At 35.6% G+C, this 27,067-nt stretch overlaps 1 protein-coding gene across 1 annotated transcript in view; it reads left to right on the top strand.

The window, feature by feature from the left end:
* Nucleotides 1-27,067, top strand: part of TENM2 (teneurin transmembrane protein 2) — a 928,661-nt gene that overhangs the window by 742,570 nt on the left and 159,024 nt on the right. Inside the window, exons 9-12 of the mRNA XM_087709674.1 lie at nucleotides 532-737; nucleotides 9,699-9,894; nucleotides 12,920-13,021; nucleotides 21,278-21,472. Of these exons, the coding sequence (XP_087565800.1) occupies nucleotides 532-737; nucleotides 9,699-9,894; nucleotides 12,920-13,021; nucleotides 21,278-21,472 (699 nt within the window). The remainder of the gene's footprint in view (nucleotides 1-531; nucleotides 738-9,698; nucleotides 9,895-12,919; nucleotides 13,022-21,277; nucleotides 21,473-27,067) is intronic.

The following is a 27,067-nucleotide window of genomic DNA, read 5'->3' as shown; positions in this document are numbered from 1 at the left end:
TATTTGGTAGAAGAAAATGTAACTGTCTTTAAGTGTATTTTCTTTCATCTGTATTCATTTCTTTTTATATTTTGATTGCTTATACACTTGCTTGGTATTTGACTCAGGATGAATACAAGTCATTGAAATTATTCCTTTACTTTCCCTTGTGGATTTATTTTCATATTCTGTTCATATTAGAATGGTGAAAAGCGGGCAAGAAGCTTTTAATGTGCTTAGCTGACTCTCCGCTCTTATTATGTTTGATCAGTAAAGAGCAGCAATGGAAATAAAAATGGGAGAGAAGCTGTATGCAAGATTTTAAATGCCCCAGGGAACAAGTTGATAGCTTTTTAAGAAGATTGTCATTCTTACATTGATAAAATTGTACTAGAAGCAGTTTGCTTTCATTATTGCTTTTTAAAGCATAGGTTGTCTTAATAACTACTATGCACTTTGCATTGACATATAGGTTTGCCACCCAGTTTCATCTTAAACATAAATCTATTTGATTCTGACTGTCCTATGGTTTTATTGGCTCTTGTCTTCCAGGACCATGGGCCACTAGAAACAATAGCATTGACAGTGGGGAGGCAGAGGTCGGACGGAGAATCACTCAAGAAGTGCCACAAGGAGTATTCTGGCGATCACAAATTCACATTGCGCAGCCACAGTTCCTGAAATTCAATATCTCTTTAGGGAAGGATGCACTTTTTGCTGTCTATATAAGAAGAGGACTTCCACCATCCCATGTACAGGTATTGTACTAAGATTCTTAAAAAAAAGCAAAAAAAGATAATGATGATGATGAAAAAGTGGTAATTGGTTTGTAACTACTGTAACTTTTTATCTGAGAAATTGTGTTACTTGTCCTATATTTAGCAAAGATTCTATGAATCTCCATGCCTCCATTACACTGAGGGCCATTTCTAGGACTGAGAACTTCCTCATGTAGTAATATCACAATCATTTCTTTCTCTATTAGCTTTCTCCCATTTGGTGTCCTTCATATCTGTTGAACTTTGTGTAGGACAATAAGGCCTAGAATTCCCATGCTTGCCTGGTAATTGCTATCCTACAACAACTGGTAGGTGCGGAGTTGGAGAAGAGACCTAACTGGAAAGTGAAAAGGAGGAGGAAAAAACACCAGTGAAGAAAGCAATGTCGCATAATATTTGTTTCTGGTTTAAGGGGGCTTTTGTGAAATATGTGAGGCATTATCTACAACCTGCTTTGCCATATGTACATTTGTAATCATATTCTTACAGATACAAGTTTAAATTTGGGAGGATGTTCTAAATTTGGAGAGAAAATTACCAGTTTATCACCCAATTCTATCCTATTAGCCTAGTTAAAATACAAAGAATACATAGCATAAATTATACCTGGGATTTGATTTTATTACTGCATTTGGTATTCAAACCCACAAATTGTTGCTTAAGTTTACTTCTAATCATAGTCTTGCACTGCAGGAGTCCGCAGCCCTGGCTTCTCCCAAGCAAAACAATCTTTCTTTTATTCTGACTTTGGTTAATAATATTCACCTATTTCAATATCCCCAGAAAATATTCAGTAGCTTTCTGAGCAGCTATAAACCTTGACAACAAGATAACGCTATGTGGCAGCATCTATTGATTACTTAATATGCTGCTAGGAACAGCCTGTTCCATCCCAGAATAAAAGCAGCATTAAATGCTTTTCTATATGTCTTGTGAGACTTATATTCATAATCTGGAATTGACATTAGGTAGCGTCCTAAAGTTAAAAATGAAAATGCCATGTTCCCACAGTTTAAAATTTTGATTTAGCAAAGGAGTGTATAGCTTGACAGTTCCTCACTGATTAATGTGGATAAGCCAAAGCAAGTTAAAACCCTATGAGGGAACAAGTCAATAATCAGAAAATTAGGTAATGATTAACCTGAGAATATGAAGACACGGTTCCTGTCTGAAAATCCCAATGAGTTTGAATGACTTCTCCGTAACTCTTTAGCAAATATTTCAAGTGCCTAGTCAGTCAAATTGACGGAGCTGGGGGCCTGTTTAGGAACAGTTCTGTGGATAGGGAATGATGTATCAAAGGGATAGCAACCCTTCAGAAATGCTATCTTGAGTGACATATTAAAAGCTAAAAAAGAAAAGTTTGATAGCTCTGTGAGTCACAGTATTCTCTGGTGATAAAATATCTAACATGCTTCAGTAAATTACTCTTAAGCTTATTCCACTTTTTATCTATTGAATTGAAAATTAGTTGAATGTTTAGATGCCTGAGGACTCCATCTCTATTATACAATAATGTCCAAGTTAAGACAAGTATGTTCATCAACAAAATGGTCCAAATAAAAAAGGGTATTAAATCTGATCAAAATTAATCATAATTGCAGCAAATCAAAATTAATACAAAATATATTAGTAGTGCCTAGTCAATGTAATATCCTTAATCGGCCTTTCCTATGATTTAGAGCCGTGGTTCCCAAACTTCAACTTGAAGTCTACAAGTCTTAAAGTTGCCAAGTTTGGGAACCACTGATTTAGAGGAAATAGAACTACTGTAGAGTACGTCTTTGCCAAAGTAAGCTACTCTTTTTCTATTATCCTAATTATGAGTAATTAGGGGGGAAAGGGTGAACCAAAAGTGTTTGTTTGGTTTATAAACTTATTGAGATTTTAATACATCATTTTAACTCTAAATTACACTCAGTTTCATTGACATTATCAATGCAATCTTTTATCATATGGCAGAGTTTTAATTTCCATAATGCAAAACTAGTATTAAAAGAAGCTTGTCATGTTAAGTGTCAAATGATTGGTGGATCGCCACTTCAGTATATAATCTTCAGATCAGATATTTATGAATAAAATCAAGGACTTATTTAAAATTACTTGGCAGAAATTTATATTGTTTACAGGAATGAGTTCCCTTAAAAGTATACTATGTTCCCATTGTAAACCTAGATGCAGGAAATAAAAAGAACTTAGATATTGTGTTGTTTTTTAATTTAACTAGTCCCCTCCAATCTACCTTGTAACTCCAAAAAATACTGGACTATACATTGTAAAATTCCTACTTCCCACAGAAGTAGTACGACACATCTGGAAATAGGTAAACTAAACTTGTCCTCCATTAACAGCAGAGCAAATTTATCTAGTTAAATCAGTATGTTTGTCATTAGACAGAAGAAAGAAAGACAAGTTTCTATGAATCTTTGCATAAAAGAATGAAGAGTATTGTCATAAGAGAAAATAGGATATGCACCGAGGTGATACATGCCTTGACTAAACAAAAACAAGAATTATAAGAGAATTATAAGAATTATAATCATTAGAGATGTGACATACCTTCAAAGAAAGCAACAACAATAACAACAAACAAAATAAAATTTACATTTTATCTGTCCTCTTATTTTAAAAGTTTACCTGGGACTCACAATACCTCAAAGTAAAATATATTTCACTGCATCTTCAAAAGTTTGAGATGCCTGTTAGTAACCTGAATTATTTTAAAATGCTACATCTCATTCCACACATTTATACATTATTGTTTGACACCAATTCCTCAAATTAGCAGTACAGCCTATTAAGTGTGGCATGAAGAAGACATAAACATAGAAAATGCAAACTCCAATAATTTATAGATGAATTACTCATCCCTTAATAGAAGCATGGAGCAAACAGTTTCAGTTTGAGAGTTTGAGAAGTCTAGGTTTGATTGTACCTGCTTCTATGATAAGAGCAGCTGCTCATGAGTAGTTCTAAATACATATAGTGATATAAACAGCCATAGAAATAGTTACTGATTACTCACTCTGTCTTATTTCCCTTCTTATCCTCTTCCCCCTACCACCACCAATGAAGCAAGATACATTTTTGGAACAAGTCAAAGGTGTAAAATAAAGGGAAATTGAGTTTTTTAATATCTCAGGTGTATTAACATATTTTTATAATCAAATAAAAGCAAGTGAGAAATGTAACTAGATATATTTATGTCCTCTGGAAAAGATGATAACACACACACAGCTCCCTTCATGAGCATTACTACAAGCTAGATGAAAGGAAGTCTAATGACACAAACACTTTTAAGGTTTAACAACTCAGTAACCACATTAAAGATGTTTACATAGTGTTGAATTATATACTGAAAACTTTTATCAATTTATAAATAACTTTGAATTTGGAGTAAACTTGGAATTTTATGGAAATACCACTTAAAATCTTAAGAGGACAGACAGACAGATTGAAAAGTCCTTCCAAAATAATGGAAGAAACTTCATTAAATCAATTTTGAACTCTAATTTCATCATCTAGCAGTTTCATATGAAGTTTTATTTTTTTGTTTCTAGCATGTGATTTTTGACTAGAGGTATACTTTTACTGAAGAGTTGTAGGAAATTGAATAAAAATGAAATAAGGTCACCCTCCCCAAGCCAAATTTGAAAGAAACTTTCTTTTTGAATTTAAGATGTAAGAACTGATTATCAATATATTCAAAGATCTATTCTCCATGTCAATAGAGTATACAGCTTGTTTCTGATTTCAGAGATGAAATCACTGTGTGGTCCACATCTTTCACTTTTATCCATTTATGCCTGGCTTTAGGGGGAAAGTGACATTTTCACCAAGAACATTTTGTAAAAACAGTTCATTAGGAAATACATTTTATCAGAAGTTCAATAGAATAGAACAGAGAAATGTAAAGTAATGAGCCAGCCAGACAGGTGGTGAAGCAAAATCAGACCTTGAATTCTGTCTGTAGCTGGTTTACTTTAACAATAAAGACAAATCACTAAAGTTTATAAATCACCTCAAGGGATAAAAATTCAGCTCATCCTTACTTTTGGATGTTGTTATTCTCCTTCCCTATTATAAATAAAGCAACTGAAAGTTCAAAATATTTTCACTTATCATCGGATACATTGCAAGATTTTTTTTATGTTCAATAAACTAATGCATTCAATAGTATAATATTTGAGGAAGAAATACAAAAAAAGCACATAAGGTTGAAAGAGAGTTTGGAGTTTACTTAGAGGGTATCTAGTTTTAATGTAAAGTTCACATATAGAGCTTAGGCGTGTTTAAAAATAAATAAATAGTGTCATGCATTGTAACTACCACTGAGAATTAACCATTCTAGGTTAGCCATACAATGATATGTTTCCTATGTTTTAGCCTAGCAATAAAGCAAAGCAGTTTTTATGCTAAACTGCTTACAAAATATATAAAGGTAAAGGTTTCCCTGTCAGTTGTGTCCAAATCTAGGACATGGTGCTCATCTCCTTTTTTTGCCCAAGGGAACCAATGTTGTTCAAAGACAATTTCCATGGTTATATGGTCAGAATGGCTGTATGCCAAGGGCACACAGAATGCTGTTACCTTCTCACCAAAGTGATACCTATTAATCTACTTGTATTTGCATGCTTTCTACCTACCAGGTGGACAGGAACTGGGGCATGTAATAGGAGCTCACCCTATTGCACAAAACTCGGGTCTTGAATCTGGGCTGTCAGCTCTCCAGCTGACAAGTTCAGCATCTTTAACCACTGAGCCATTACGCCCCTACCCAAATATATAACAGTATGTAGATCTTGTTTTCCTTTTGTAACTTTTGTCTAAGGCAAAGCTGTGAAGAATTTCTCTACTAAACAAGTCAAGAAGAAGCATGTTCTTTCTGAAAATAGTAACTCTGGATATTTTCTGTTCTAATCATTTGTAGTTTTCTTTTTAATTCTTCTGTATTTTTTCATACCAGAAAAATTGGCTACAGAAAGATAAAACTGCACTTGAACAGATGTAGACCTTGTATTGTTCAGGTGGATTCAAAAAGTTGTAGTAGATATCCATTCAGAGGCAAAGCAAGTATCCAACTTTTTATAAACTCCACTTTTATCAGATATTGAGCATTATAAAAATGAAGGATGACAAATAAAATAAAAGTAGGGCCTGGTACATTTATTACCACAAATGAGTAGAGAAACAGTTAAGCCTATAAATTCACTTTTATTTTGGGGTATATATGTTTCCTACTGTATACCTGTTTCCCAGTTTTTGTCTATATGACTTTTTTACTAATATAGTTACATTAGTTTTCTTTCCTTTCCTTTTCTTTCTTTTTTTAAGCTGAGAATTGCATTGCAAAATTCAGAAAAATACATATTCTCAGGGATTCTGGTTCACAGAACATTGTCAGATCCATATGACATAAAATTCTTCCCAGGTGAAATTCCTCAACAATTTTCAATTAAGATACAAAAAATAAAAGAAAGGAGTTAGTGAGCAATACAAAATAAAGTCTATTGAACCCTAAACCCTAAATACCTAATATAAAACCTCTGCATTTTGAGATTCACTTGTAAAATAGGATGAGGTCATACCTTCAGGGCCACATACAGTTATATGTCCTATCTAAAGCCATTTCTCACTGTATTTCCTACGTTGTGGAGCAAAAGAAATATCCTCTAAATCTCCATTTCATTCAGCATCTGAAATTTAATGAATAGGCATTGTAAAATATATTTTTCTTTAATCTTAAGTTTTGACATTCATTGTGATACTTCACTACAGTTGTATAAAAATGTCTGAGAACTGGATCACATTAATAACAGGAATAATACAATTTGAAAGGAACATTAATTTTTGAAAAAGATCCGATACTCCTCTTTCATGTTGTCATCATATTTAACACAGATAAAAGATGCATGAATTTTTATGTCCAGTTCTTAATACTGAGCATAATCAATATCCTCCATTATGTCATTTCAGTTTGCAAAGTCATTCCCCACATCCACATTTGGAATCATTTGAGATTGGGAGATTATTTATCTTCCATGTAAGCCAACCTTTTCACTATCCATGTCAGCTATCCATCCAGTTGTCTACTGCCTGTTGGGAATAATGGGAAGGAAATAAAAGCTGTGGATTAGACATCTCAGTGTGAAAAGGATAAAAAATGCACAGGGTATTCTGTTAACAGTACTCTTATTCCTGGGGTTCTATGCACATATGATTAAGCAGCCTTTTTCAATAAGTCAGCTCTAATGAGTTGTCGTTGTGGCAGCGGTATAGTTGAAAGTGCAAAGCACTGAAAGCTTCCTGTATCTTCTTGGACACAGTTGCTGCCGTGGCGTAAAACCAGGTCTCTGTAGCTTCAGCCAGTTCAAATCATTTTAGCACCTCTGTGTGTTCCTGCTTCGATCTGGCCAACTGCTGAGTCCGCCTGCTATCTGAGGGACAGAACCAGTATCATATGCAGAAGACCAGAAGAGTCTATCAGCACTATCCAAGCAAAGCAGCATGCTATCAGTGAAAAATGTCAAGTTTCATTCCTACATTGCTCCATGTTGACCTTCAATTCACAAACCACCTAAAGAGCAATAAACTCTGAGAGGCAAGAGAGCGGGAGCCTTCCAAATATCTTATACCAATCAAGAAATATTGCAAAAGTATATAACTATGCCTTTAACCCCTTCCTTTCCTCCTGACAGATATGTTTAATAACATCTGTGGTTGTAGAGTGAGAGTAAGGTTCTACATTTAGGCAAGAAAAATGAAATGCACAGGTACAGTATAGGTGATACCTTGCTCAATAGTAGTAACTGTGAGAGAAATATTGGAGTCCCAATGGACAACCATTTAAATATGAGCCAGCAGTGTGCAGCAGCTGCCAAAAAAGCAACACAGTTCTAGGCTGCATAAACAGAGGGATAGAATCAAGATCACATGAAGTATTAATATCACTTTATAATGCCTTGGTAAGGCCACACTTGGAATACTGCATTCAGTTTTGGTTGCCACGATATAGAAAAGATGTGGAGACTCTAGAAAGAGTGCAGAGAAGAGGAATACAGATGATTAGGGGACTGGGGACTAAAACATATGAAGAACTGTTGCAGGAGCTGGCTATGTCTAATTTAATGAAAAGAAGGACTACAGGAGACATGATAGCAGTGTTCCAATATCTCAGGGGTTGCCCCAAAGAAGAGGGAGTCAAACTATTCTCCAGGGCACCTGGAGAATAGAACAAGAAGCAATAGGTGTAAACTAATCAAGGAGAGAAGCAACTTAGAACTGAGGAGGAATTTCCTGACAGAACAATTAATCAGTGGAACAGCTTGCCTCCAGAAGTTGTGAATGCCCCAACACTGGAAGTCTTTAGGAAGATGTTTGATAGCATTTGTCTGAAATGGTATAAGGTTTCCTACCTAAGCAGGGGGCTGGACTAGAAGACATCCAAGGTCCCTTCCAACTCTGTTATTGTATTTGTATTTGTATTAAAGCCTTGCTACAATGAGAAAGTTTGTGTGCTTTTAGCATATATTTATGAATGTATTGGTCAAGTAATAAATGCTATTACTTTATTTGTAAAAATTAATGCACAGAGAAGTAATAGACAGATGTGAAATAGGCATGTCCCATTTTCAGTGTGGTAGAGAAAGGACATGTGATGCTATATTGAACTATATCTACTTTCCATAAAAATGCCGTACTACCTAGACTGGAATACATTTTTCTGCTAGCAGGTTTTTTCACTGATATACTGAATATAAGTCATCTGCATTTAAAATTATTTTTTTTAGATTAATGGGATAGATAACTTGGAAAAATAATTGCTGTCCAGATGGCAGAAAAACCTGTCATTTTTAAGTGTGAATGTACATATGCAAATCTTTCATTTGGACTGAATTGTCTGGAATGCTGGGAATTGTTTTTCTCCCAGAAGAATCCTAGTTGGTTTTCATTCTTGACACAATTGGCTATTTAAACACATTATACTAATTGTATAAATCAGTATGGAAACCTTCAATGTAGGCCTAAAACTAAGCTCTATATATTTAATAATCAGGTATAGTTAAGAAATTATATGAAACTAAACGTTGTAAAATAAGGGATATTTGTTCTTCAGAAAACAGGCTTTGCTTTGTTAATGCAATAAGTCCTGTTGCTCTTTAATTAAGTTTCTTTTTACATGTATTGAATTTGAATAGCATTAATCAGTGACGGGGCATATAATCTGAATTTCTATAACCAGTTGTATCAGATTTGTGTTGGGCAGATATGCCTACTTGCTTGCCTTCATTGATAGATGGATATAGTTCCTTTGCTGCATTTTGATTGAGGGAACTGGCTAGCCCTAATGAAGAGAAGACCTAGGGATGATATGATAGCAGCCTTCCAATATTTGAGGGGCTGCCATAAAGAAGAAGGGATTGACCTACTTTCCAATACACCTGAGGGAAGGACAAGAAGTAATGGATGGAAGCTTATCAAAGAGAGATCCAACCTAGAATTAAAGAGAAATGTCCTGAAACCAATTAATTAATCAGTGGAACAGCTTGCCACCAGAAGTTGTGGGTGCTCCATCATCGAGGTTTTTAAGAAGAGATTAGACAGCCTTTGTCTGAAATAGTATAGAGTCTCCTGATTGGGCAGGGGATTGGACTAGAAGAACATCAAGGACTCTTCCAATTTATTATTCTGTATTCTGTACAACTAGAATCTCTGGGCACTATGAGTAGGAGAGGGAGAGAGACCTAGTTACTGGGTTTAAACCCTGTGAAGATTTAGTCCTTCAGCAATGTTGCCTGCTCTAACCAAAAAAAAAAAAAAAAAGGTCTTCTGCATCATATTTTTCCCCACTGCAAATAAGCATTCTAATACATTTGTGTCATTCTTTATGCAACATAAGTATAGCAAGTATATTTTTTTTTCTTTTGTTCTCTCCCGTAGTATGATTTTATGGAACGTTTAGATGGGAAAGAGAAATGGAGTGTCGTGGAGTCTCCTCGTGAACGTCGAAGTATCCAGACCCTAGTTCAAAATGAAGCTGTATTTGTTCAGTACTTGGATGTGGGGCTGTGGCACCTTGCTTTTTACAATGATGGCAAAGATAAAGAAGTGGTTTCTTTCAGTACTGTCATATTGGGTAAGGATGCCGTGGCTGTGCACTCTTGGCTATAAAACATGATTAAATTATATGTGCTACCATTCAGACATATCTTATTCAACCTTGGTGGGTCTTCGTTTCAAACAGGCATAGTGATTTTGCTACCTCTAGCTGGACTTCAGCTCTGATAAGCTCTGGGGAATATTGTGTTATATTAAATAGGTTCTCCCTTAGCTTTTAAAACTCTTTAATACTGGCAATATCTAGAAGAATATTTTAGAGCTATGGCTATGTTGAGCCATATTTGGTGGCACACCTGCTATCAGCTCCTCTGCAGACTCCGGCGTCTTTCCTGAAGCCTGGGAAGGCAAAAAACGGCCCCAACGGGGCCAACCAGAAGTTCAGAAATGATCCGTTTCTGATCAGAGGAATCTGTTTTTGCCCTCCTCATGCTTCAGGAAAGCCTACGGAGCCTGGGCAGGAGTCATGCGTGCATATGCAGGTGGGCGGGGAGATTGAGTGGGCACGCCATAAGAAAAACGTTCGCCATTACTGTTTTAGAGTATTAACCAGTTTCATTTTAATCTTTTACAACTTTGGGCAGCTTGGTGTAGTGATTAAGGCACCAGGCTAGAAACTGGGAGATCATGAATTCAGTCCCACCTTAGGCATAATGCCGGCTGGGTGAATTTGGGCTGGTCACTTTCTCTCAGTCCAAGCTACATCACAGAGCTGTTGTGGGGGAAATAGAAGGAAAAAAGAACATTAGATATTATTTAGTACTAGTATTATTTATATAAGAAAAATGAAAGGCATGATAAAAATAAAAAATAAACAGAATAAAATACAATAATAAAATAAAATAGATATGTTGCTAGCAATTCACAGAGTTTTATTTTTTGAAATATTGCATACATGTAAACCACCTTGAGTTAGAATAATCAAGAGATAGGAGAGGTATAAGAATTGTATACCCATATAAATCATACATCTTGAAATATATACAATCCAGTCCTTGTCACAATACCTTCATACAGTCATAGAATCAGCAATCTGCTAGAAATGCAAAATTTTAAAATTGCAACATTTCTTTCCATGGAGCTATAGTGGAAAGTCTTGCCAGGAACAGAGTCACAGTTTATGAACAAGTCCAAAGTAATAGGTATAATAGTTAGGTAGACTTCTTGATGGTACAATGATAGTAATTGCCTGAAAAGGAAGAAAAGTACAGTATTTTATTCAGTTCAGAGGTTCTTTGACACATATCAATTACCTTCACCATCAAGCCATATATAGAGATTTGAAATATTGAGCAATATTAAATAAAAGAACAAATGTCAAAAGATCTTATTCTTCAGCTAAATACATATAAAAATACAGAAATACTGTTCTATATATCTGTGAGAACTAGAAAATGGTTATAATTTTATCAATTAATTTAAAAGTTTTTCCTTACATTATCATTTTTTATTATTAATATAAAAATCCTGATAATTATTGTGTGTCTCACTGAACAAAAATTGTGGTATTCTTTACCTTCTACTTTTCCTTCTATACCAATGATTGTGTGTTTATAGAGATATACAGATATACATTCTTAAAATATTTTTTTCAGTATAAATATTTCATTTATTATTGTTGTTATTGTTATTATTATTCCCTCCTAAAAGAACATGGTCTCAAGTCTATAATACCAAGTTAGGAGAAGAAAAAGGCACAAAAATTATTTTCAGTGCACTAGTCACTGGAATTCTTACAGAATAGCTTCATTAACTTTTCTGAACTAAATGTACTTATGAGAATGTGTGCCCTTGGAAGTCTAATTGTGTAGTTTGTTAGTTGTTCGAAAGAAGCCTGACAATGGGCGTGGAGTGCAAGGCCAGAGAAACTCTTTTTTTCAGTATAGGGCCTGATTTGTGCAACACTATCTATTCAGATAGATAGAAGATAGATGGATGGATGGACTGATTTGTGCAAAACTATATTCAGATAGTTAGTTAGTTAGTTAGTTAGTTAGTTAGTTAGTTAGTTAGTTAGTTAGATAGATAGATAGATAGATAGATAGATAGATAGATAGATAGATAGATAGATAGATAGATAGATAGATAGATGAGAGAGAGAGATGAAAAAGAAAGTAAACTGTCTGAGAAATTAAACCACAAAAGTTATTTTTCAATAGTGAAAGATTTCAAAGTTGCCAGTATTTCATCAGAGCTTGGTCTCCTTGGAAAGAAATCATTGGACCTTTTCATTATGCCTGCAATATACAGTTTGATGCACCAGCTATGCATAACAGGAAACATTAGCACTCCAACAGATTTCTGTTCCTTTTCAGGTGTTAAAGGATGTCAAGGCTTATACAGAGACATTCACTGTAGCTCTCTAGCTTGTCTCAGCATACTGATTCTCTTTGCCACACATATATCGGTGAAGATGCACAGACAAAATAAAAGCAAAAGTATTAATAACACAGACCAATGCTGCAGTATTGTGGCTGTTTCCAGTCCAGAGATTATGGAAAACATGGTTCAAAGCTGCCACTTTAGCATGTTTTGTTCATAGAATTATTGTCCGGCTACAATAATTACTACATGGAAAAGCTACATTCAGTATAAAAAGAAATCACACCATATATAGGAGACTCCCTTCTGAGTCATAATACACAATTGCAGCCGCTTACAAAAATACAATGGCTCATTCTAATCATTAGTACAAGAGACCCCTAGCTGTGTATGTGCGATTTGGACTCATTATATAACAGAGGGGACCTCTCTGCCTCTGCATTTCCTCAAATGGAAAATAGGGCTGCTAAATGCCTTCAAGTGCAGTAATTTTTTTTTCCCCACCGAGAGGAAATAGCTACTTGACCAAAAAAGAAAAAGAAAAACAGAGAAAGTCTTTAGTAATATTTAGAAAATGAACTGTTAAGAAGTGTTAAGTTTTTCTTCTTTGTTTGGGCCATTTCTAATTATTGTGAAGTGAATTTCAGATGTTGAAGGCATGAAGATCAAAAGCAATGTTACCTGGAGAAATAACTGACAAATCAGTGATGTCTGTCTTTCAGATTCTGTACAGGACTGTCCACGCAATTGTCATGGGAATGGCGAATGTGTATCCGGAATCTGTCATTGTTTTCCTGGCTACCATGGAGCAGACTGTGCAAAAGGTAGCGATTAACTTGCATTTCACATGCTACTTACTTTATAGTTTATTCTAAATCATAGGGGGGAAAAACTTTTCTTGGAATTATATGTTTTTTTCAAAGAACTTACACAACTCCAGTTTCCCATGGGAAGGATTTTTTATAATTAATTTCATTTTTTTTTAAATTCCAACTCTATCTGGATCCTTGGTCAATTTTTAACTTTCCGGAATAAGCACTCTAGGCACCCTTTTGCTGTTTATTTCAGAAATATTCTTTCAAGTTGTTTTTTTAAAAAAAACCTCTTTCTTTCTTTAAAAAGTAGAGCCACTTAATGGTTGCAATAAAAACTGGCAGCTCCAGAGGCTCTTGATATTTACAAAGCAAAAAAAATAAATAAAAATAACCACAAAGGTGATTAAGGAATGAGGCTTGGTCGAGCTTTTGGTCCATAAAAGGCTGTATTATGACTGTGAGCTTAGATTTTATCCCTTGTCTCTTAGTCACTCATAAGCCTCATGCAAAGTCTCAATTCTTTTAGTCTCCTCACAAGGAGCAGCTGTCCAGAGTGCACGTGGAGTTTCTGGAGAGATTTATCCAGCCAGGATCCAAGATCCAGCCACTGATCTCCACTTTAAACACCATCCCTTTCATCAGGGACATTGCCATGACGCTCACCAGAAATATTTCTTCGTTGCATGTGGAATTTGCTCCTTCTAAACCAAGCAAATACAAAGCACAGTAAAAATGTTAGCCTGGATTTCTCCTGTCCATCATCCTCATTTAATTGAATGCACTGTAATAACATCCAGAGAAAGTTCGGCCTTGACTTACCACCATTAGTTCAGTGACCTAAGTTATGTCAATTTTGAACAAGCAATTAGTGTCTGAAGTTAGGGCCACTGCGCACCACCCCATGTTCAAAATGTAGGCAATTTACACATAATTCCAAAAGGTTTTTTTTTTTTTCAAACGGCAACTGGACTTTCTGCTTTTTCTTGGAAGACATTTCGCTTCTCATCCAAGAAGCTTCTTCAGCTCAGAGAGCTGTGAGAGAGCTGAAGAAGCTTCTTGGATGAGAAGTAAAACATCTTCAAAGAAAAACCAGAAAGTCCAGTTGCCTTTTGAAAAAAAGCTCCTTTGGTACAACCATGACCTGGATGACTGAGAATCTCCATAGACATTTGCACTTATGACTGCAGAGGTGTTGCATCTTCCTCCCCCATCTGTCTCCCCTACCTACAGTACAGTATATCCTTAGAACTCCCTGCACTTCATAGTTCTTGATACCCTGCACTGTCTTTTTCCTCCTGCTGCTGATCAAATATGTCTGGCATGATGCTTTATGAGGCAGCAGTTGGCCATGGGAGACTGTCTCCTCAATATTTAGAGAAGATGGTCCCACATGATTTACTCATTAAGGGCCAGGGCAAGAATGTTACATTAGCAGAGGAAGAAAAAAGATAGTGACGGTCAGATCACGCAGCATTGGGGCAGCACAGGGCTTCACAGTGTAGGGTGGCGAGGGCAACTGTGAATGGGACTTGGGGCTTGGGTGATTGCAGCTTTTCACTGAATGCTGGACGCGGCTGAACTTCATGTTGTGAAGGCCCTTTTCATTGTGCTGTTGGGATACCTTAGGAAGCCTTTTGTGCCACAAAAGTGCCTCTTTGCATTGTGCTGCTGGGTCAGGGTGGGGCTGAGCAAACAGCTTTCCAGGAAACCCCAACAAAGCTCAGCAGCACAGTACAAAGGAGCTTCTTGTTGCATCGCAGCGCAGAGCTGAGGCAAGCCGAGAAACTATTTTGTGCCATGCTGCTGAGTCAGACTAAGGCAGCTAAGGCTGCCAGGAGTATCTATGGGGAAAAACAGACAAAGATAAAAGAATCAGACTGAAGAATCACACCATTTTGTTTAACCAGTGCATCTCATCTCTAAATTGTGATTTACTAAAAAGAACTGTACAGTACAGAAGCATTATCTATACTACGTTCTGGAAGTTTACCTTTCCTATTGCTTAATGTGTCATCATATTTTTCACACCAGATGTTTCAGGTTGTAAGAGAAAAGGATTGCATATATCTTTTTTAAAAATAAAGTTTTTATTTTATTTTTTGTCCTCTAATTCACATAATTATTATTCTTTTTTTACATTCATAATTCTAATACATTTGCCATTCCATTTATAGAATTGTAATATTCCATTCAGGTTGTTTTGTTTACCATCCCTCGCCTATTTTGACACCACCTTCTTCTCCTTTCCTTTTCTCCCTCCCTCCCTTTTCTACTTCCTTCCTTCCTCTTTTCTCTTCCTTCTTCCTTTACCTCTCCCCCCTCCACTCTTCCTCTTCCCCTTCCTATCCTCTCTCCTTCTCCCTTCCATCTTCCTCTCCTCCTCACTCTCTTCCCTCCTCTTCCTCTCCTCTCCTCTCCTCTCTTTCTTTCTCTCCCTCTCTCCCTTCTCCACTTTCTTCTTTCCTCCTCTCCTTTCCCTTCTTTCTTCCCTTACCTCTCCCCTACTTCTCTCTACCTCTTCCCCTTCTTACCCTCTCTCCGCCTCTCCTTTCCCCTTCCATCTTCCTCTCCTCACCTTCTCTCTTCCTTCCCTCCATTTCCTCTCTTCTTTTTCTATTGCTGCAGGTCTCTCTTCCAGCTCTTAATTTCTATTTTCTTTGGGTGGTATTTCCGCAAACCCAAAAATCTTTGTATATCATTTCTTGTTTATTTTTTTTTAAGAATATTTTTCTTTTTTGGTCAGACAAAGACAGACAACAAATAACACACAGAATCTTCTTCAATCACATACAGTATGTTGTTTGGTTGTAAAGTTTTTGTGCATCACTTCCATAGTCCTCACTTTCAAATGTATGTAAGATCACAAATTATCAACTCATTTCAAACAAATTCTCATATCATCAATCCAGTATATTATATAAAAATATTATAATTATTACACATTCATTTGACTATAAATTGCTTTTACATCCTTTTGTACGAAATATCCTAAATTTGGGGTAAAACTATATAATAGCATTCCATTAAATCCTCCTAAAATCATCCAATCACATTTCATCTTTCTAACATATTCTAAATGAAAATTGATTATATTTAATAACAAATACTTTTAAGTCTCCTCTTACAGTCCTCATTTGCAGTTTGTATAAAATTTCATATCCTCAAACTAGTACATATACATATATATGTGTGTGTGTGTGTTTGTGTGTTATCATTATTACTCATTTGTATGACTATAATACTCTAAATTTAACTGTTTGACTTAATTTTTATTACTAAAAAAATTTAAGTCAAACTTAGGATTGCATATATCTTAAGGTTATAACTCAATCATAACTGTCATACAACAATTAATAAAAAAGAAGTGCTGTACTTTACAACCTTCATACATAAGACAATGCCAGTTACTCTGTAACATTTTGATTTAAGACAACCAAACAGAAACTGATAAGCATTCAGGAATACTAGACATTCATTGTATAAATAATGATTTTCTGCACAAGGTCGCTATTTCTCTTCTTGGTTGATACCATTTGTAGGTAACTGATTTGTCCAAATTTGCCTTCCATATCACTTGCTTCTGTCCTGCCTGTGCTGGAAGGTCTTATACTCAATGAACCACTTTCTGTCATTTTAAAAAATATTCTGGGCAGCTTAAGCACTTATTGATTGGGAATTTTTATAATGCTCAAAATGGAGGCTTCCTCATATCTCTACAGGTATTTAAAATGAATTGAATTAATCATAGGCTTAAAAGTCTCTGGTGATCTTTGTTAACTTCTTTGGGTTTAATTAAAACATCTGTGCACTTTTAATTTATCGATTCATCCAACTCATATGTCATGATTTTTAAGACATCCCAGCACGCTCTGCATCATTTTTAACCCAATTTCTACTTAGCTAAAGCAATTAAATTCACCCTGGATTAATTAAAGCATCCATACTTTAGTGCTTAAGTCAGCGTGTGCTGCTTTCCCACATGGTTTTTGAATATTAGGGATTTGACACACCTGATGAGTTTTTTGTCCTATGATTCTCTGCCTTGCCTGCTAACATGTAGTTTGATAGCACAGGAGAGTAAACTTTTCAGATATTGCATTTGTAGCCCAACTTTCATTAGAATGATGAGAATTTTGAACCTTTGTTCCCAAAATCAGGGGTGTAAGATAATATACAATACAACATTCTGCAGAATATATTGATGGGTAGCAAAAGGAAATAAGTATTATTACAAGAGATAAGAGAACTCACAGTTCAATGTTAAATATTTATTTATGAATTTTTATAATGCCTCAATAAATATATGATGGATTGCTATAAAAAACTCCTGAATAATTAGAGAACTTCTACAGTGCACAAATTGCTTAAAGACATGATGTATTCAAGTGGTGGCTAGGCAGCCATTCCCTGGATGTTTTATATTGAACACTGAGAAATAGTATTATATTCAGTGACCTAAATGGTTTCATTCAGTGTTTTGATTTTCTGATTCTTGTGTTTTCTGTCTATTTAGTTCATCTTTGTCACATGAGGTCTATACTAATGTCCCAGTTGAATTGTCAGGATGTGCTTTCTGTATGACTGTTTTTTAAGATGATCTGAAAGATTCAACAATGTCAAATGTGCTTGTTATTTATGTTGGTTAAACTATATTGTATTCATTTGGATGTCCTAGAAACTTCAACAATCTTCTTCTTGTTGTTGTTGCTGTTAGTTGCAAAGTCGCATCTGACCCATCGCGACCCCTTGGACAACGCTCCTCTAGGCCTTCCCCTGGAGTCCATTTAAGCTCACACTGACCACTTCAGTGACTCCATCCAGCCACCTCATTCTCTGTCATCCCTTTCTTCTTTTGCCCTCAATTGTTCCCAGCATTAGGCTCTTTTCCAATGAGTCTTTCTTCTCATTAGGTGCCCAAAGTATTTAAGTTTCATCTTCAGGATCTGGTCTTCTAAAGAGCAGTAGAGTTGATCTCTTCTAGGCTTGACCAGTTTGATCGTCTTGCAGTCAAAGGGACTCGCAGGATCCTTCTCCAGCACTATAGTTGAAAGGCCTCAATTCTTAGCACTCAGCCTTCCTTATAGTCCAAATTTCACAGCCATACATTGCCACTCGGAAAATCATAGCCTTGACTATGCACACTTTTGTTGGCAGGGTGATGTCTCTGCTTTTAGTATGCTGTCTAGATTTACCATAGCTTTCCTCCCCAGGACCAAGTGTCTTTTCATTTTTTGAGTGTAGTCCCCAACCACAATGATCTTGGAGCCGAGGGAAATAAAATATGTCACTACCTCCATTTCTTCCCCATCTATTTGCCAGGAATTCAGAGGGCTGGATGCCATGATCTTAGTTTCTTAATATTGAATTTCAAGCTAACTTTTGCACTCTCCTTCTTCACCTGCATCAAGAGGCCCTTTAGTTTCTCTTCACTTTCTGCCATTAGAGTGATGTCATTTGCATATCTGAGGTTGTTGATATTTCTCCTAGCAATCTTAATTCCAACTTTTGATTCATCTAGCCCCACCTTTCTCATAATGTGCTCTGCATGTAAGTTAAATAGGCAGGGCAACAATATACAGCCTTGCCAGACTCCTTTCCCAATTTTGAATCAATCAGTGGTTCCGGTTCCAGTTGTCACTGTTGCTTCTTGACCCGCATATAGGTTTCTCAAGAGACAGATAAGATGGTATGGTACTCCAATCTCTTTAAGAACTTGCGATAATTTGTTATGATCCACACAATCAAAAGCTTTAGCTAGTCAATGAAGCAGAAGCAGCTGTTTTTCTGGAACTCCCTAGCTTTCTCCATGGTCCAGCATATGTTGGCAATTTGATCTCTAGTTCTTCAACAATCTTAGTAGCCAATTATTTGAAATAGATCCCTATCTTACTTTAAGAAGTTCATGGAGGTTTAATTCCACACACACTTATAGATAGTGAATTTGGTGTGATGGTTAAGATATCAGGCTAGAAACTGAAAGTGTGAATTTTAATCCTGCTTGAGGACCTTGAGCCAATCATTCTCTGTCAGCCCTAGGAAGCAGGCAATGGCAAATCATTTCTGAAATCTTTCCAAGCAAACTATAGGGACTTGTCCAAGTAATTGCCTGGAGTCAAGACTGAATCGAATTGGAATCAAAAACAGAAATAACCCTTCTTTTGGAAAATAATTTATAAGGTAAAGGATCTTTCCTAAAAAAAATGTCACTGCTGGTTTGTCTTTTTCCAAGTAAAGCTGGCATTAGTTTTGCAATAATTCTGACACCAGATAAACTTTCTCTATTTGCCTAAATACTTTAATTAAAATAAGTCTATTAGCTGTGTTGCTCTCTAGTGGCAATTACAACACCGTTGTTTATTGCCTTATTATTTGTCATACTATTCAGCTTTATTTTGCGGATTATTCATGTATTGCACATATCCTGGAACCTGTAAGAATAAAGAGCAAGTTAGACAGACAATCCTCTTCAAAATAACTTGAAGAGCTAAAAGATCATCATCCTTCAAGGAATTTGTCTTTGTAAGGCCTACGCAAAAAAAGGAAATACCGTACTTTAAGCTCTGTGATGCCGCATACTGTGATTAGATGTCCAAATCTTAAGAAAATGCAATATCAAAGTAGGAAAAATAGAGATTAGGGAATACTATCTGATATTTCTCTCCTTAGACAATACATATCCAATAACATACCAGCAGCCGTTTAGTTCCTATTAAAGGAATGGTTTAGTCCATAGGCGAACCTATGACATGCGTGCCAGAGATGGCACGCAGGGTGCTCACTGTGGGCAGGTGCGCCATCACCAGCTTGTCTTCTGGTTTCCAGCACGCTGCTCTTTGCAGGCTCTGGAGCGCTGGAAAATGCCCCCAAAACAGGTTGTTCTGGGCTGTTTTTCAGGCCATTTTCTTTGGGGGGGCTCTAACTGGCCCATAAACAGCCTGGAAAACAGCATAAAAAGGGTCCTAAAAATGCCCCAAAACAAGACATTTGGGGGCCAATTTCTGGGCTGTTTTCAGGCCAGGTTTTTGGCTGTTTTTTTGAGCCAAAAATAGTCAAAAATGGCCTGAAAGTGGACAAAAAAATGCCCAAAAAACAGGCATGTGCCCACCAGTCACTGGTCTTTGGAGCTCCGGTGCACACACATGCACACAAGTTCTGGTTTGGGTACTTGGTGCCGAAAAGGTTCGCCATCATTGGTCTAGTCTGACTTATTGTAGATAGAGAATTGAGGAGGGATTCTCAGCGGGTCAGCTTGAAGAGTACGTACAATAAATTTATTGCATGTCAGACCATACTTTCCAGTGGTCTGTAGAATAGTGAACTTATTCCTTCATAGTCCTTTAGTTTTAAGATAGGAGCATGAGAATTTGCATCCCAGTAATAAGTAGAGCCCATCTTCCCATCCCATACACACATTTAGACTTTTGTGTGCAAAAGTAGCAATTTATAGACATTTATTTATCCTGCTTGTCCTTTGCCTAATTGGACAGGACTAGTAGTATTTCCCAGTTCTCCAAACTACTCAAACTTTCTGCTACCAGTTCACTAGAACCAGTCAGAACTGGCTGAATTCCACCTCTGGCCTGGGCAAAGCAAGGTTTTTAAGAACTTGACTTGAGCTTGTTTTTAAATCATGGAAGGTACATTAAAGTTTCTCTGAGCAATATTTATGGTTGTGACAAGAATGTCTGTAACTGAAGCTTTGCTTGTTTTCTAATTTGTCAAGGTATGAATCACTGTGCTTGCATCTTCTAACATTATTTTCCTTAGAATTTACTCAATCTTTAGGAACTATTCATGTTGGTATTGTTAATATTGAAAATAATATTTATACTTAATATTGTAACATCAAAATTACTTAGAAAATTTGTCTGCAAGAATAATGCTGTGATTTTCAATAGGCCCAATCATATATTGTTTTATATAGTGATTTGTTAATGTAATTGATTTCAAATGATCAATTATGGCAACTGTGAAAATGGTTGTAGTTATTGAAATAATTCTGGCACTATAAAATTTTGATTCAAATCCAACAGTGGATATTTTCTTTTTATCAAGATGAAGATGCTTCAGCAAAAATATTTTGCATCTCTAGAAACCTAAAGCCTAAATTATCTCAAATGGTAATTCAGAACAGCATGTATTGGCTTTTTTAAAAAAATTCAAACACCTTTAAAAGTCTGTTTCTTGCTAGTACAGTCAGCATACCCTTACACAAGTGGATATTGACATACTGTTTTGTTTCCTTTTTTCCTTTCAATTATCCAGCTGCGTGTCCTGTTCTATGCAGTGGCAATGGACAATACACCAAAGGAGCCTGTTTGTGCTACAGTGGCTGGAAAGGGCCAGAGTGTGACATACCCATCAGCCAGTGTATTGATCCGTCATGCGGAGGCCATGGTTCTTGCATTGAAGGAAACTGTGTTTGCTCTGTAGGATACAAAGGCGAAAACTGTGAGGAAGGTAAATGCTACTATACAAACTACATTTGTTCACCTTGTATTGAGTAAAGAGGGTGAGAGGACAAAAGGAAAAATTCCATAATGCTCTGATACACAACTGCTATAATAGTCCTGGAGCAGAAGCTCAGGAATTCAACATCGTCTGTGTTACCGGTTGGTGTGATTTGTATTTATGCTTCTTTCTTTCCATGTACTTAAGGATCCTAATAATTTGAGCCATTGCAAAATAACACACCACAGGTAAACCTGAATGATTCTTTTGTTGTGAGGTCTGGATCTATCTTTTCTTTTCTTTGGGGGTATGGATTTTATTGACTGAGTATTTTTAAAGTGCAAAATGCAGAACAAAACAAATAAAAAAGATGGTATACAAAATGGCATAATTGGAAACCTATAAAAGCAAACACTTCAGTCATAATTAATTCAGAAAAAGAGGAGCCAGATTTGAAAGACTACAGGTATCCATGTCACTTAGAGGCCCCATGTAGAGTAAATTATTCTTGTTACATGCAATCACATTGAATTAAAGGAAAGTAAATGGTACACAGAAAGGAAGGCAATTTAATGAATTCTAAAAAGCACTTTATATTGAACATTTAAGTAGCTAAAGTTTTGTGCAAAAGGAGTGGGGTGGTGGGGGTGCCAGGAACAGAAGAGCGAAAAGTTTTAACTAAATTGAAATGACCAAATATGGCCAGGAATGGGATATTTTGTGTGCTTTTGCTTACAATTAATTTTTGTCCCCTATAATGCTTAAAATGGAAATCCCTCCAGAAGAAAACAGTTACTAGAAGCCAGCATCAGTTTTTCAAATACAGATCATGCCAGACAAATTTTATTTATTTGACAAAGTGACTAAATTGGGGGATAAGGGAAATGCTGTGAATAGAGCTTACTTAAATTTGGTAAGGCATTTGGCAAAGCAGACTGTAGCCTACTTCTTGGTAAGATAGGACGATGTAGAACAGACAATATCACCATCAGACTGATTTGTAACTAGCTGACCAACAGCACTCAATTAGTAGCCCAAAATGGAATTTGGAAGAAACCATGCAATGGGTTACTACAAGGTTCTGACTTAGGCCAAGTACTCTTCAACATCTTCATAAATGATTTAGATGAGTGGATAGAAAGTGGACTCATCAAATTTGCAGACACCGAGTTGGCCGGAGTAGCTAATACTTTAGAAAATATATTTGAGATTCAGAAGGATCTTGATAGATTTCCGCACTGGGCTAAAACTGAAAATGTTTGAAAATAACCTAAAACTGTTTCCAAAAATAAAGATTATTTATGAAGAGGTGCAGAACTAAAATAACATATCCTAAAATCATTTATAGACCCCCAAAATGAATAATTCTTTGTATCCAAAATATGCATTTTTGCTATAGTCTAAATGTCTGGTTATGATTGCTATTTTAGACCTTAATTTCCACAAGTAAATAATAGATTATTAAATCTTCCCAACTGTACCAAAAGTATGCCTTCATCAGACAGTCCATGCCTTTCTCCTTTCTCTATTTCTCTGGAGAAAAGTTTGCAACTACATATTAATATAATCCATTTTGGGTATCCTCTTCAAAAATAATAGTATTTTAAGAGAGTCTCAATATGTGAATTTACATCAGAAAAACCTAGTCAAACATTTATGCCTAAAAGAGCCCTTAATTCTAGTGCTTTATTCATTCTCTTTAAGAAATAATTATAAAATTAATACAAATCCTCCTTTGGAAAATTTCTAGAGTAGATGATTAAAAGAAATTCTAAAGAAGGAAATTGTTCCATAGCTTTTAGGACTTTATAGCCTACAAAAAATTATATCCTGGGATAATATTATTTGGTCGGCAGTTTCATGATACTGGCATTTCCCTCTTCTCATAAATCTGTGCACAATGCATCGTTATGTACATGTGTGTAGTTGGGTGCGTAGTATAAATATATAAACAGACGTTGGACCTGATACCATCCTGGTCAAATACACATCCCCTTCAAAAAAATGTCCAGGGTCTGGACATAAAGAGTTACCTATGGTCAATGTTCATAACTATTAATTAAAACTAAATTTCCAATAACATAGAGAAAATGAACTGATTCTTATCTGTAGACCACCCAATATCTCTGTTATGCACACACACACACACAATTCTTATACTATAAAATATATAAAGTTGTAATGCAAACCTTTCTTCCTATTTCCAGCAGAAAAGAAAAATAAATAAAAGTGAAGATGGGTATAAGATATAAAGAAAGAGAAGCTGTCTAGGGACAGGAAAGCAAAAGGGAAGAACAAAAATGAATAGAGATGAGGCAGGGAAGAGATAATTAAAAAAGTGAAGCTCTATATAGGAATTTCAAAAAAGGTTAAAGGTAAATTTCCTCTCCCAGAACTAGCTAACCTTTAAAGGCACTACCATATGTTCTTCTTTTTTTCATATTATTATTTTCAATGAATGTAAGATGGATGTCTCCTCAATTTACCAAAATTATTTGGGGAAACAAACTTGTCCTCATAGGGAAAATGCAGTATATAATCATTTATGATTATCTTTTAGCTTTCCTTTACAAGCTTATTTCATCCTGTTTTTAACCTCAAACTAGTTTTCATCTCCCAAGTTCTTTCCTCAAGAAAAGAAATACTGTAAACTCTAACAGGTTTATTATCTTTGTAGGTAGTGCAATTTCTTTAGCGATTCCAGGAGGAAAAAAAAACTTGACATAAATGAAATGCTATTCTTATTAAAGTCTCTCTGTGACTGCTTAAGTCTGACCTCTACGTATTTGGGTGTTCAGAAAGAATGACCAAATGATTTAATCAGAAGCAAGAAAGGATAAGGAATTAAAAAGATCAATGGATTTTAGAAACCATGTATAAATGAAAAAAACATATATAGAACATTCAGAAAAAATGACAAGAAAGGTTAACATAGCCTTTTCCATGCATCATTTAATAAACCAGAATTCTATAATATTGGCAGTGCCTCTTCAAAATAACTTTCGTTTTGTTGCGACTATGCAAAATTATTTAGGAGATACTAGGTTAGGTGCATATAAAATAAATTCTTAGGCAAGTGTTTATTAGTTTAAAATGTTTATTCCATGTAACAATAGCAACAACAGCAAAACAAATAAACATGTTTGATTTTTTTTTAAGAGTAAAAAAATATTCTCTATCGATTTGTGCTTTTGAAAAGAATGGACTGAGGTTGATTCATATGCTACTTTCTAGCTATGAAATGGAATTGGATACTGTAGGTCAGCACTTTTTTCCCCGTTAGCTTTTTTATTTCAGATATTCATCATAGTCATATTGTTCAAACAATTTACCTGAAATGGCCATGGCACTGAAATCGATATATGTGATACACAAATTTTTGCTGCATACACTGTTGCTCTATTAAAATTGCACACAGACACAAAAACCCTGAAATAGCTAACTTGTCAAGCTTCATTTAGTGCAATTTGGGGTAGAAGGTGAGTAAAATTAACAAATTAGGTTAGGTTAATAGTATTTTTGTTGTCAGTTTTATAGCTGTGCAATTTTTCAAAGGTATTTAACTTTCTAAGTATAATTTTTAGCCCAAGGGAATTTTGCATAACACAGTTTTGGAAAAATGCCTTGACCTTTTTTGTCCTTGTGTGATTGAATATTTGTATTCTACCTTTAAGACCGTTTTTCTTAAGGTGGAAAAGTGAGAACGTCCTAACTATGGAAACTCTGTTACTAGGTTTGAGTTAATAACTTAGGCCCCAAAGATCCCATATATTCTGAATCTCACATTGTTGATTTTTTATATATGCTAAATCATTTCAAGAAGAAATATGTTCTTATGCAAGTTGTTGTTTTTCTCATTCTGTGAAACATCATAGTGTGATTAGCCATTCACATGCTTATTAATACAAATCAATGAGCTCGGTTTTTCTGATAATATCAAAGTATTCCCAATTTTTTTTAAAAAAAATATACTAGCCATTCACATGCTTTTTAATACAAATCAATGATCTTGGCTTTTCTCATAATATCAAAGTATTCCAAAAATTATTTTTTAAAAGATATGCTAGGCTTACCATATTTTTTTCAGAGTATAAGACGCACCTTCCCCCCCAAAAAAGAGGGTGAAAAACAACACCTTTTTAACTATAGTATGTGGAAAACTTTTCCTGTTTGTGCATTGTGCCTTATTCCATAATATACTGTACATCATTTTTAGCAAGGTCAAGAGCTTATGCCTTGTCCTATGCCTGAACTTTAATTGGACTTTAATTGAACTTTTTATTGGGGGATTTGGACCTTCTCTACCAATAAGACTAACTTATAAAGATTTAAATAACAATTGAGGGCACACAAACAAAAATAAACGAATGAAGTGTGTGGTAATGCCCAAAGAGTCAATGCAATCCTGAGCTATATAAACAAAAGTCCAGATTATAGGAAGTGATAATTTTACTCTGTGATGCATTGGTTAGACAATGGAACACTCATCCAACTTCATTGTCAGCTCTTTATTATGGTTAAAGATTAGCACATTTTGTCAAATTTTGCTAGATGTTGAAGACCTAGAAAGAGCACAAAGAACAACAAAAATGCCGAGGGACTATATCTTATGAAGTATTGTTAAAATAACTGGGCAAATTTTGACTGAAGAAAAGAAATCTATAGGAAGATGAGATTTGTGTCTTTCATTACTTCTTGAACAGTTGTCAGAGGGGAGAGATGTGGATTTATTCTCTGTTGTGCATCATGGTAACAAAAGAACCAGTTACCAGAAACATTCAGAGAGAGATCCAAACTCGAAGTAAAAATATCCTTACTGGGATTTTGCTATTAAGCAGTGGAACAGGTCCTGTAATCATGGGAGTTCTATCACTGGGGATTTTCAAGCAGAAGTTGAATAGTCGTTTCTGCAATAATCTGAGTTAGAGGATTGAACTAGAAGATCTGCAATGCTCCTCCAGCTCCGATTTTGTAATTCTAAGCTGTATTTTATTTACATAAAATATTACATATTTACATGTCTCTTCAACTTATGTATATACAGGCACACTTACTTTGTGCCTGCATATGCATTTTATGATATATATATTTTAATGACCCTGTAATCCCTTGCATTGGGGTGTAATCAGGGTTACTGAATGGAGCTGAGTGTTTACTGGCCAGATGCCCTTCCTGATGGAGCTCACAGCAGATATTTTTTCTTTGCGCTTAGACAGAAAAATATCTACTGTTATTTAAAGGAAGGAAGGAAGGAGGAAGGAAAGAAGGAATGAATTCTGGCAGTCTGCCAGCTTTCCACAAAGAAATTCAATGGAACAGCCATCAGGAAGTCCCTCCTACTTTTATCTGTAGTCATTCTGTTTCTGTTTAGGTTGTTGTTGTTATTAGTGTATGGCATTGTTACATTATCCAGGAGACCACAATGTTATTACAGAGTAGTAGTTTGGCTGCCAATTTTTACCAGTTGTACTGTAAGACATGCTCACGCACCAGGTGAGTTCCTGTACCAGTTGGTACCAGTTTGAGCCTGGTGACTGTTAATTGTTTTGCGCATGTACAGAAACATGCCGGCAACAGCAGAAGAGACCGGGGAACTGGTTCAGG

Source organism: Thamnophis sirtalis, unplaced genomic scaffold, assembly GCF_051295495.1.
Source record: "Thamnophis sirtalis isolate CommonGarterSnake01/CBP01778 unplaced genomic scaffold, rThaSir2_p1.2 scaffold_3, whole genome shotgun sequence".
Lineage (NCBI taxonomy): Eukaryota > Metazoa > Chordata > Lepidosauria > Squamata > Natricidae > Thamnophis > Thamnophis sirtalis.
Note: the sequence above shows the minus strand (reverse complement) of the source record. Positions and strands in the feature narration are given on the sequence as shown.